This window comes from Cuculus canorus, chromosome 2 (assembly GCF_017976375.1).
Source record: "Cuculus canorus isolate bCucCan1 chromosome 2, bCucCan1.pri, whole genome shotgun sequence".
NCBI classification, from domain to species: domain Eukaryota; kingdom Metazoa; phylum Chordata; class Aves; order Cuculiformes; family Cuculidae; genus Cuculus; species Cuculus canorus.
The window spans coordinates 106665938-106677271 of record NC_071402.1 but is presented as its reverse complement, the minus strand read 5'-3'; the positions used below and the strand labels follow the sequence as shown (position 1 = coordinate 106677271).

The 11334-nt window shown below is 42.8% G+C and overlaps 1 protein-coding gene across 6 annotated transcripts in view; it reads left to right on the top strand.

Annotated features, from left to right (window-relative positions):
• Nucleotides 1–215: 215 nt before the first annotated feature.
• Nucleotides 216–11334, top strand: part of CDK13 (cyclin dependent kinase 13) — a 48335-nt gene continuing 37216 nt past the window's right edge. For all 6 annotated transcript variants that reach the window (XM_054059163.1, XM_054059162.1, XM_054059161.1 and 3 more), the window contains exon 1: nucleotides 216–1527. In XM_054059163.1, coding sequence (XP_053915138.1) covers nucleotides 362–1527 — 1166 coding nt within the window. In that variant the 5' untranslated portion in view covers nucleotides 216–361. The remainder of the gene's footprint in view (nucleotides 1528–11334) is intronic.

The window sequence follows — 11334 nt, the reverse complement described above, 5'->3', positions numbered from 1 at the left end:
CCGCGCGCGTCCCGCCCGATCCCGGCGCCGAACGCGGAGACAGAGGGAGACAGGGCAGGGGGAGCCGAGGGGATAAAAGCGGCGAGGAGCCGGCTTGACACTAACTCGGCGTTTCCCCGGGAGAGAGGAGGCCGCGCCTCTCCCCCCCCCCCCCCCCCCCCCGCAGCGGCGGGCGGGGATGGAGTGAGGAGGCCGCGGCCCTTCCGCGTTGTGGGGCGGCGCGAGGCCCCGGCGCTCCCGCCCCGCTCGGCGAAGCAGCAGCGATCGAGGCGCCGGCGATCGACTTCCTCCCCCCCGCCCGCCATGGCGTCCTGAGCCGGCTTCCCGGAGGGCTCGGATTCCTCGGCCGTGAGTGATCTCGATGCCGAGCACCTCGGAGGCGGCGGCCGGCGGGAGCGGGGGCGGCCGGGGCTGGGGAAGCGCGGCGGTGGAGGCGGCGGCCGCTGAGAAGAAGCGGCTGCACCACCGGAGGCGGAAGCGCTTCGCGGCCCAGCCGCAGCCGCCGCCGCCGGCCCCGCACCCGCTGCTCTTCCCGCTCCTGCAGCCGCCGCTCCTGCAGCCCCCGCTCCTGCAGCCGCCGCTGCCGCCGCAGTCCCTGCTCTTTCTGGCGGCCACCGGCGCCTCCTCCTGCTGCGGGGACGGGGGGGAGCGCAAGCGGCCCCGGGGCAAGCGGCGCTCGGGCTCCCGGCACAAGCGGCGGCGGGGCCGCGGCGGCGGCGGCGGGGGGAGCGGGGCACAGGAGGCGGAGAAGCGGCGCGGCGGCGGGGCGCTGAGCACGCTGGTGGAGGAGTACGACGACGTGAGCTCTCAGTCCGAGGGGCTGGTGGGCGGCGGCGCGGGCGGCGCGGGCAGCGGCCCCGGCAGCCCGGCCTCCTCACCGGGGCGCCAGAGGGGCGGCGAGGCGGAGCGCAGCGGCCGGTCCCGCCGGGAGCACCGCAGCGGCAGCCGCCGCTCCAAGGAGCGGCACCGCGAGCACCGCCGGCGGGGGGAGGACAAGGCGCAGCAGGAGGGGGCGGCGGCGGGGGCCTCCTCGTCCTCCTCCAAGTCCCGCAGCCGCCACAATCACGCCGGCGGTCAGGAACGGGAGGGACTCAAGAGCAGCAGCGGCGGCGGCGGCAGCGACGGCCGCAGGAAGGGCTCCCTCGGCTCGCCCGGCAGCGGCAGGAAAGAGCGGGAGGGCAAAGCGCGCCGTGGCCGGACTAAAGCGGCCAAGGAGCCGCCGTCGGCTTACAAAGACCCGCCGAAGGCCTACCGAGACGACAAGCCCGAGCCCAAGGCCTACCGGCGTCAGCGCTCGTCCCCCAGCCCCGGCCGGGACGACAGCCCCCCGCTGCACCGCTCCTTGCAGAGCCAGCGCGGCCGCAAGTCGCTCAGCCCCGTGGGCGGCCGCTCCCCGCTCAGCCCCTACAGCCGCCGCCGCTCCCCCAGCTACAGCCGGCACAGCTCCTACGAGCGCGGCGGGGATGTGTCGCCCAGCCCCTACAGCAGCTGGCGGCGGTCGCGGAGCCCCTACAGCCCCGTTATCCGGTGAGTCCGGGCCCTGGCGGGGAGGAGAGGGGGCTCGGCCGAGGTTGGGCTCGGGGCCAAGCCAGGGAGGCTCACATCTAGCGACAAAAGCATTCCCGCTTGCCCTCACCGCTGGAAAGCTGCGGTGGGGGGAAGGGGAGCAGGGCACGTACAAAGATCATCCTGTCCTGTCTCGGGAAGAAAGGGAGACGCGGGTGTTCGTAACGCTTATGCAGCCGGTTTCTCTGTGGGAGAGACCACCTAGCTGGAATAAGACTTTCTAAATATTAAAGGGCACGAGAACGTTTTCAGATGAGTGACTGAATGAAGATGCTTTTTAGAGGTCAGGTTTTCGGAAGGACCAGATTTGCCTTTTCAGTCTTAAAGTACAGAGATACTCAGGTACATTTTTATGTGTCCTGTTCCTTTGTATGAAAGGATGTGCCTTGAATATATCTGTGTTTGGTTTAGCACAAATATTTTTTTCCCTTAAGAGCAAACTGTTTGGGAAGCAAACTGTTACAAGCATTCTTTTCAGAGGTTGATAGAGAGACTTAGGCTTTCCGTTTTGCTAGGAAAAGCAGCCAATGTCAAGTTTAGTTACATTGTCTTTTGTGCTTTACACAACCTATGAAAACGTATATAAGCTCTTTTCCCAGTCAATTTATGTATGTATTTTATGTGTACTTTTAGATCACTTTTTTACTCTTAGCTAGCAGGAACTCAGAATGTAAAGTCTTGTGGTGATTTGAATTTTATATGCAGAGGAATCATGGACGATATCTGTTCATTCAGATGCAAACTGTGCTGTGGAATTGGAGCTCTTCAAAATAGTTTAATTTGCAGCAAAACTGCTGGGTATTTGCGGTATTTGCCTAATATATATTTGTAACTGAAGATTTTTACTTCCTATATTGGAATCTTGCTATTATCTCATTGTTCACCGGCTTGCTTGCATTTGGGCTTCAATTTTGAATGTATTGGGAGATTTGTCATTCTGTTTGCAAGAATTTTCTTCACAAGGCATTACCTAGTAGGTTGTCTGAGAACTGTTCTCTGGTGTTTCTGATGACTACTTGGCACTGGTTTCTGTTTGTGTGTCCCACAGTACATCCACTGAGAATGCTGAAGCCGTTCCTGGCTCTTGGTAGTGTCTCCTGTCTTGTGTGTGCATCGAATGGTGTTTATAGAGCAAAGTAGCAAACCTGTGCCCTGCTTTGTTCCAAAGGATAGAACAAAGGTGCCTTTGGAACAAAATAGTGATTGTTTTAAGGTATGGTTGTATGGAATAGGTTTGTAAACAAGAGAGTGCTTCAAGCAGAAAACATTAGTCTGAAAAACAGCACCCTGTTCTTGTGTTTCTAGTAGTTGTTCCGCAAGAGGCTGTTGTAAGTGGTTAAGGGTACTCTTTCGAGATTATTTGAGTAATAGAATAGCGTAAATATTATATGTACAGTTTGACTTAAACAGTTTCGGAATCACATTATTTTCTGTAGATGTGTATATCCTGCAATAAAAAAGCTAAGAACGACAAGCAAAATTATGTATGCTAGGTTTGCGCTTTATGCTAGCTGTATTAGTCGGATGGACAGTCCAGGTAGTCTAGGAACCTTACGGGTTGGGTGTATTAGAAGGTACAGGAAATCTTGTATAGGGGAGAGTCACAGAAGGAAGCGTGTAGGACTGTTATGTTGCTTTTTTTCCTGTTGGTAGTGGGTCTGTGATTTGAAGCAAGAGAGGTTAAATCTGATTTTTGTGTCGTGATAAGCGTGTAACTCTTCTTTGAGCTGCAGTAAGTTTCCAAGAGTTAGCTTTCTGTCTTCAGGTCTGCCTTCCTCCAGTTAAACTGTGATTTACATCCCATCTTTAACTATATACAGATAAATTACATTAACAAATGTCAGGTTGTTAGGTTTGCTGGAGAGGTATTGGAATGGCTGAGGGAAAACAAGAGGTTGCTATATGTAGAAAGCAAGGTCAGTCTGTCCTAATGTGGTATTCATTGTAAAACTGTCATTTGGGCAGAAACGCAAAGAAACAAAGTGTGAAGATAAGCCCAGTTGCTCATAATGTTTGCCTGTTGTAGAGAAATGCAAGCTAGTTTTTTCTTTGCTCCCATGCAGCTATTATGCATTATGTGTATTGCAGTGGTGTGGGGCAATACACATGAGAGGTATTTATACAGTTGTTTTAGCCATGCAAAACTGTGTCATAATAGCTTTTCTTTTTTAGCTTGGGTCTGAGATGCTGCTCCCAAAATGCTGAAAACTTTTTGCTGTGCTGGTTAGGTAATGGTGTAGTGGCCTTAGACTTGATAGAACATTACAATTTCATGAAGGCAACAGCTTCTTACAGCACCTGTTGTCTTCATCTGAATGATTTTAAGACTTAATTCTGGGCTTGTATCCAGCTGTAATGAAGTCGAGACAGTAAGAATTTTGTATGTGACTGAGCATTCTGGGCTGCAAGTCTTTTTGCTCTTTCATTCTGTATCTCATGTATGTGTCTTCTGCATTGTTATATAAATTATCTAGTTATTTTGGTATGCAGGAAATGAGAATGAAGTGGTTCTAGCACACTTGGAAAGCTTGTGTGTCTACAGTACTGGGTTTTTTTCATCTAGGTCTCTGAGCTGCTTAGGGAGAAACTTCTAGTAAACAGTTGAAGAGAAGCAAGCGAGGTCAGCTTCGCTCATTTGAGCCCTTGGTTTTCTCAAGCCGCAGCAATGGTGCAGTTGCTGTGAGTTAGGAGTTTTGAATAGCATTAATGACTCTACTGTCTTTTGATGTTGCCTGGATGTGGGTTCTGAAGAAAAGTAGACACTAGATACACATTCCACGCTCAAAAAATTCTTTTTGAATGGTAGACTGATTGTCTTTTCCATTATAAATAACAGTAAATGTCTGTGTTTTGGGCAAACTGATTGTTTGAGCTGTTTCCACACATGTTGGACAAAACTTCTTTTATTTGCTACTGGTGGGTTTGTATTGTTGTATTTTCTTGCGGATAGCAACACAGCTGTTGTAAAGTAGCATGTGCGCATTGTCAACGTGGAAATTCTTCCATAATACCAAAAGTAAGAGGTTTTTCTACTGAAAAGCTGACGGAATTTAAAAAAATCCATAAGAAAAAAAGGCAGGAAAAAACCCTGAAACCTCTATAGCTGACAAAATAAGCACACACAGTCTGTCTTTGGGAACTAGTTTAGGATGAAACTGTAGGAAGAGGAGAGATGCTTTTCATAACTTCAGTCAGGTCATATGCTATGTGATCGCACATTTAATTCAGTTAGCTGTATAGATGAGTAATTGCATTTTTCCAAATTTGGGTACACCTACCCATCTGCCTAGATAAAAGTGAGTGAGTGGGGCACTACGAGCCTAGTACTACTGTGTGCGTGGATGTTGCTTATGGGCAAAATACAGGATTTCTTTTCTAACTGGTACTACAGAGCCATCTCATTCTCTAACTGCAGCTAGTCTGTAGCAGTAAGGCTCTACAAAATATGGTTCACTTATGTGCAAAACCAAAACAAGCATAGGGAAAATGGTGAAATATATGTTCAGCTAGTAAATGCCTTCTTCATGGGGATGACATGGTTTCTTACGCTGATATGAAAATAACTTTGAATCCAGTAATTCTGCTGCATTTGGACTTAAAGGAGTAGGAGAGATTTTCAGATGGTTTTCCCCTTGTTTGGTGAAAACAGATTTTTTTACATAAAATTCTCTAATCTTGTTTTTTAAAGCTGTGTTTTGTAGAATTTAAAATGTGCAACAGTAGGTTTTTGCTGTTTGGAGTAGCTAGTTTTCCAGCACGTGTTGAGGCTTTCACTGTAATACTTATTCTGAATTTATCAAGATTTATTTTGTTACTTGGCAGTGGACTTTGCCTTTTGCCCAGGCATGCTGATGTGCGGTTCCTTTTCTTTATTGTGCTGCCTTTTTTACTTACAGGAGGAAGTGCCATTATTTGAAAGAACCTGACTTTTAATGTGTTTAGAACACAGCATTTGAGTTGGCTTAATTTTTTTGCTGTTTGATTTCTTTGTAGGCAGACTTCTTGGGAAAAAAAAAGTTATAAAGCAGATGTAAGAAAAACAAAACTCACGTTCAGAATTTTTTGATATTTGTGTTATAGATCTTGAAGACCATTCTAAAGATTTACACTTTGAATTAATAAGGCAAGTTACATAGTGTTCATACACAAAGCAGCTGAGTAGGTGGTTGGTTGTGAGTTGCTTAGAATATAACCTTGAACTAGCAGACAGAGAAAATAAATAAAATTAATTAATAAAAGGTATCAAGTGAGAGAGCACTATTACTGTTATGACTTAAATTAATTGTATGTTTGCCTGCTAGTGCAACATGGAGAAGCTGTACTATGAACTCAGATGTTTTGTTAAGGTGGTTTATGTTACTGAGCAATTATAGCTCTCTTGGAAGATTGGCGGTGAAGCCAATTGATGAAAATTTAAGTCTCCCTCTTCAAATACACTGTGGCCTTACTGTGGGGTGGAAGGTGGCAGTGCTTAGTCAGTAGTGCAGCATTCACTGGTAGGTAATGAAGGAGCTCAGCCGCAGTGGGTACTTTAACCTCCTTCAGTCTGTACGGTTTCTTGTTTTTCCACTCTTGCTGTCATGAAGAGGGCATGATGTCTTGTCAAGAAGTTACTGACAAAATCACTTCCCTTGTTTGACTCTGTAGATGCTGATACATTCAGAGCATGATAGTGTTTGTGCTTGTGCAATCAGTTTGCACGTGTAGCTTGCTACTAGGCATGAAGGATTTATCTCGCTCTTAAAGCGGTTAAGAAGAAAAGAGGTTTTCAAGTTTACAAACATGGGAAGACAACACATGACTGTTCTGATCTGTCGATAAAATACTATGCTTTTTATGTTAAAATAAAGGGAGGATTGGAATGGGAAAGAAAGAAGCACCTAGAAAATTAGAATGGCAAGAAAAAACATGTAAGCTGAGTGAGACCTGTATTCCTGGAAATCTGACATATGGAACACTTATTTTTCTTCGCCTTCTGCTTTCAAATTTCAAGAGAGTAAAATATAACACTTTAAGCTACTATATAGTATTCTTTCATTCCTAAGTGATATTACAGCAATGGACTTGTTAAATCCGTTAATAAATCTACTGTTCAGTAATTGATAAGTTAACCAGTGAAGTGTAACAGAATGTTCAGCCTTGCCAGAAGGAGGAACATTATAACAGTTTCAAAATTTGTAATTAATCGGACTTTGATATATTAAGTAGGACTTTGTACAGTGAATAAGTATATTGCATTAGTAATGCAGAGAAAGAACAAATACTGTTTTTATGAAGTCTAAGGTGCTAGGATTAAATATTAAAAAACTGATACCTAAACCAACACTTTTTTTATTATTTATTTTTTGGGAGGAAAGGCATTTTTTTGTTGTTCTGACAAATGCAGGAAAGAAGTACTGAGTTTTGGTTTTGAGGTTGCTTTCTTCCTAGTTGTTTCTTTCTCTGTCGGTTTCTTAAAATCTGCCTCTTGTCATACTGTCTTGTAGATATGTCTTGCACCTTTTTCTTCTGATTTCATGCATTAGCTAGACATAATATTACATAATTACTTCAGTTTCCCTTTGCAGCTAATCTAGTTGTGCTCCTAGTCTCCTTGTTGCTGTCTTTAGGGAGGGGAAAAACAGCTTTATATAAACAACTTAGTTCCAGTGCAGGCTGGTCCTACTGATAGCTAAGTTTTTTAGGCAAATTGGTTTTTTTAACATTTTCTTCCCATCCCCCGTATAAAAAACCACACTAAAATCTGTATATGGCTCAGAGGTGATTTTATGAATGTCATGAACTCTGGCATTTTTTGTCTCTGTAGGGATATAGACCTGTGTGACATGAATTCAAAGTGCTTGTAGAAGACTATCAGTGGATAAGTGTGGCAAAGGTACTTGTAAATGAGGCAGAACTTCCAGGCACAAATAGGAAGAAGCATCAGGAGAAACTCAACTTAGTAGTCTCTCTCCCTGTGTGTTTTATGAGTAGATGTTGGTGCTTTTGGTTTGAGAGATCTGGATGTAGTCCTTTCATTTAGTAAACTTCCTGATCTCCTCTGGCTTGGGGAAAAAAGTCTGGATTGTTTTCTTGGATTTATTTGCTGTTCGCAATGTATTTGTGTGGTTGTGGCCACTGTCCTTTTGTTCCTGTTTACTAGGTTAAAACCAAACTCCTAACTGAAGATGAAATAGTTGGTGGCAAATGAATGTCAGATAAGGCATTTTATGTATGGGTGTATGCATAGATGTGCACCCTTTAATAGAAATCTATTGGAAGATTTAGAGAGCACTGTATATTTTGGATTTTTTTCCTGCTGTTTTTTTTCAGGGTTACAATAAAAAGTTACTGTCCTGTTAAACAGCAGGCATGAGCTATTGTGTGAGTCTGTTTCTGCATTGCTGTGTAGCTTCATCTTTTATGGCAAATGAATGTTAGCTCTGAGAACCGTGAATTGGCAGGTTTTGTTGTGTATAAGGCAGTATTTCTCCACTCTGAGTTCCGTATACACTTCTGAGGGAAAGCTTGTAAATGTCCATAGTTTTGGGTTTGTGCCATTTTTTATAGCTGGAAACTTGTGTGTAAGTTTTGTCTAGTGTGAAAGGTTCTCTTGGGACCTTTTGAGCTTATGTTGGTGAAAGTGGTAGTTGAATATTTGAAAAGAACATTTGGCATATGAAAACATTGGATATTGTCATTGTAACTTGAATAACTAATATTTTGACAAAGCTACCTTTTACTTAATATTCAGTATTAATCTGTTCAGGTGAAATCATTAATGTTTTTGCTGTAACTTCCTTGGGTCCAGCTGTGGTACAGCAAGGGATTCTTGCAGAGGTCTTTGGGATGCCAAAACAAGTTCTAGTTCATGATTAGCACAGATTTGCACTATATAATGCAATATAATATTTTTTTAATGACATGAAATTAAATAATGAAAAACGTTTGGAAAAATGAATGCAGTGCAGATATTACACTTAGCCTAGCTATGAAATCTGTTGACTGCTGTTGTTTTGATCTGCTGTTAAGGGCTATAGTATTTACTGGAACTGAAACTTAAATATTCGTGTGCCTGCGTATTTGCAGTCTCCCACGTAGACATAGTTCTGACATGAAAATACGGTTGTCATTCGGGGTGTTAAAACCTGGGGTGGAGAATGGTGGGGTTTTGCTGAGCTTGCATAAATCTGTGTCCACATCTGGGACTCTCCTGAATGATGTGGGCAAAATATCAAAACACTGCCAGTGGTTGCCTTCCTTACGTGTCCCTTCCTTTATGGTTGGGCTTGATGATCTCAAAGGTCTTTTCCAACCTAGTGATTCTAGTGATTCTGTTTGTTTTCTGAAGAAAGTATAAGGAATTAGTTTATTTTTGCCACAGCTTTTGAAAACTGCCTCTTCCGCACTAAGTTATGGTAGCTGATCAAGTAAGGATTTGCAGTCCCTAATTTGAACAGATTTTCTCATTACATTCTCAGTGTACTGAGTTAAGTGAACCTGTTCTATTTTGAACAAAAGTAGAACAGAAACAGTCTTAAGATCTGGCATGGTGTCTCGGCAACTGTAGTGTTTTAAGCTGCTACTGCTCTTTTTTAGTGCATGTGGAATTACTATGTCCATATTTCTGTTTCTGACATAGATTACATTATATTGGGCATCTTTAAAAAAAAAAAAACAACCAACAAAAACTCCAGAAATTTTACTTATGAAAGAAATATATCTGGTTTTGAGACCATCGGGGCATATTATAAAAAAATAATGCAAGTAAGGCAGGTTGCAGCGAGGCCCCTGGAATGGAGGTTGTGCTCTACAGGTAACTGAAACAAGTGTCAATTTAATATGGCTGATCTAGGAACAGATGTTTTCTGAGACAGGTCAGTGACATCCTCGCAAATTGTATGCCATTTATAGAAGTCAGTTTAGGACTAATAGGGTCTTATTAGCTTGTGCTTGATGCTGGAGAAATTTAATTACATTGATTCTACAGCAGGTGCAGATCTGTAGCAGTCTAGCTCTGTTTGAGATAATAATTCCTCTCAGAAAGTGAGTTAACTGTGAGAGCTCTGACGTAGTGTTTGAAGTGTATATATTGTCTGGATAATCTCAGCCCTCCTTTTTCTTCCTGCTACCCCATCATAACTCTATATTATGGAACTCAGTGCTTTTTGGCTTTTTTCCAGTTTGGCTGAGCCTCCATGGAATTTAGTATTTTGATGTCCAAATTATTATTATTAATATTATCATTAATATTATTATTAAAATTATTATTAATATTATTAGTATTATTATTAATTCCTGCTGCCTGGTATAGAATTCAGCTGTTACTTTCCAAGACCTGCCCTCGTGTGGGGTTTGATTTTCCCCCTGGTGCCCTTGCTTTCAAGGGTCTCTCCCCATTTGTATCAGTTTCGGTTTTGCCTGTACCATTTTGAAGCTTGTGCTACAGTGTGCATATCTACATGTTGTTTTGAATCACTCCTACATAATCTTGGTTTAATCTCAATTAATTTTTATGTTGCTTTAGAAAGAAGACATTTTATAGTGCGGAAAAACTGTGGATTTGGAAATTAATAAATATTGCACATGAAGTAGAAACATAGTTACACTATATTAAATATTTGTTCAGTTGAAGCATTGAATGTAATTTCTTGTGCTGATAATGAAAACTGGATTATTTTAATTGTTAACTAAAATTAAATTTCACGTAGGCATGGATAGTCCTGACCATAGTGATTGTAAGTGGCTGTTGTCTTTTCTTCAAAATTTTGGCAGCCTCCACACACTGGTGCTTTCTTTTGGATTCTAAAGTTTTTATATCTCAAAGAAGTCTTGTTTTAGCCATTGCTTGGTACTTTTTCCTTTGTCAGCTGATGAATGCTTTTTTAGCCCTTATTTAATTTTTCTTCCCCTTTAAGTGATATACTCAAGAAAAAATAGGTTTCTATCAAACTTTAATGAAGAGAATACTTGCAAATATGGTGAATACCCTTGCTATTCTTAGTATGGTAAAATGGATTAAATTGCTCACATTTACTTTCATTTATTTCATGTTTGCGTGTGGTAGCAGTGGATTAGGCTGCTTTACTTGTTCTCATGCCCTTCACCTCAATTAAACTTTCTCCTCCCCTTTTTTTAATAAAGAATTGAACCAAAGCTACTAGGCAAATTAGGATATTCCTTTGAAATACTGAATGAAAAATAATGTTAAATAGTGGGTTTGCACAGTAAAAGTTTGCTTTTCTAACTTTTAGGATTTTCCTCCCCACCTTCAGTCTAGGTTGTTTCCTGCTATGATTTTCTAGATGGCTTAGATTATTTCTTTTTCATTTTCTGTTAGTCTCTTTATTCTGATACTGGCATAGCATAGGCCCGCTTGTGGATTGTTTGCTTATCGGTAGCTATAACAAGTATTGGGTACCTCTGTTTAAGGGAAGAGTATACAGTTAAGTATCAAAAAAGGAAAGCTACGGTTTATTGCTATGTTTCGAGTTGGTTACATTGCAGCCTTTAGTAGTCAATATTTGGTTTTTGCTTACTTATTTTTGTGACAATTTTGGAAGTAACACTTAAATTACTACAATTACTGCTTAGGTGTTGTGTTTAGATTTTTTCCTGCTGGGTTGTAACATTAATTTCACTTTGTTGAATTCTGGTTATGCAGCCATCTGGATTTTTCGAAAGTACTGCATACACTGAAGGTGTTTGCACAAGTTGCATAGGCTCAGATTTTCTTCAAAAGGAGGAAAATGTGTGATAAGCAATGAGGAAAAAGGAACATATCCATCC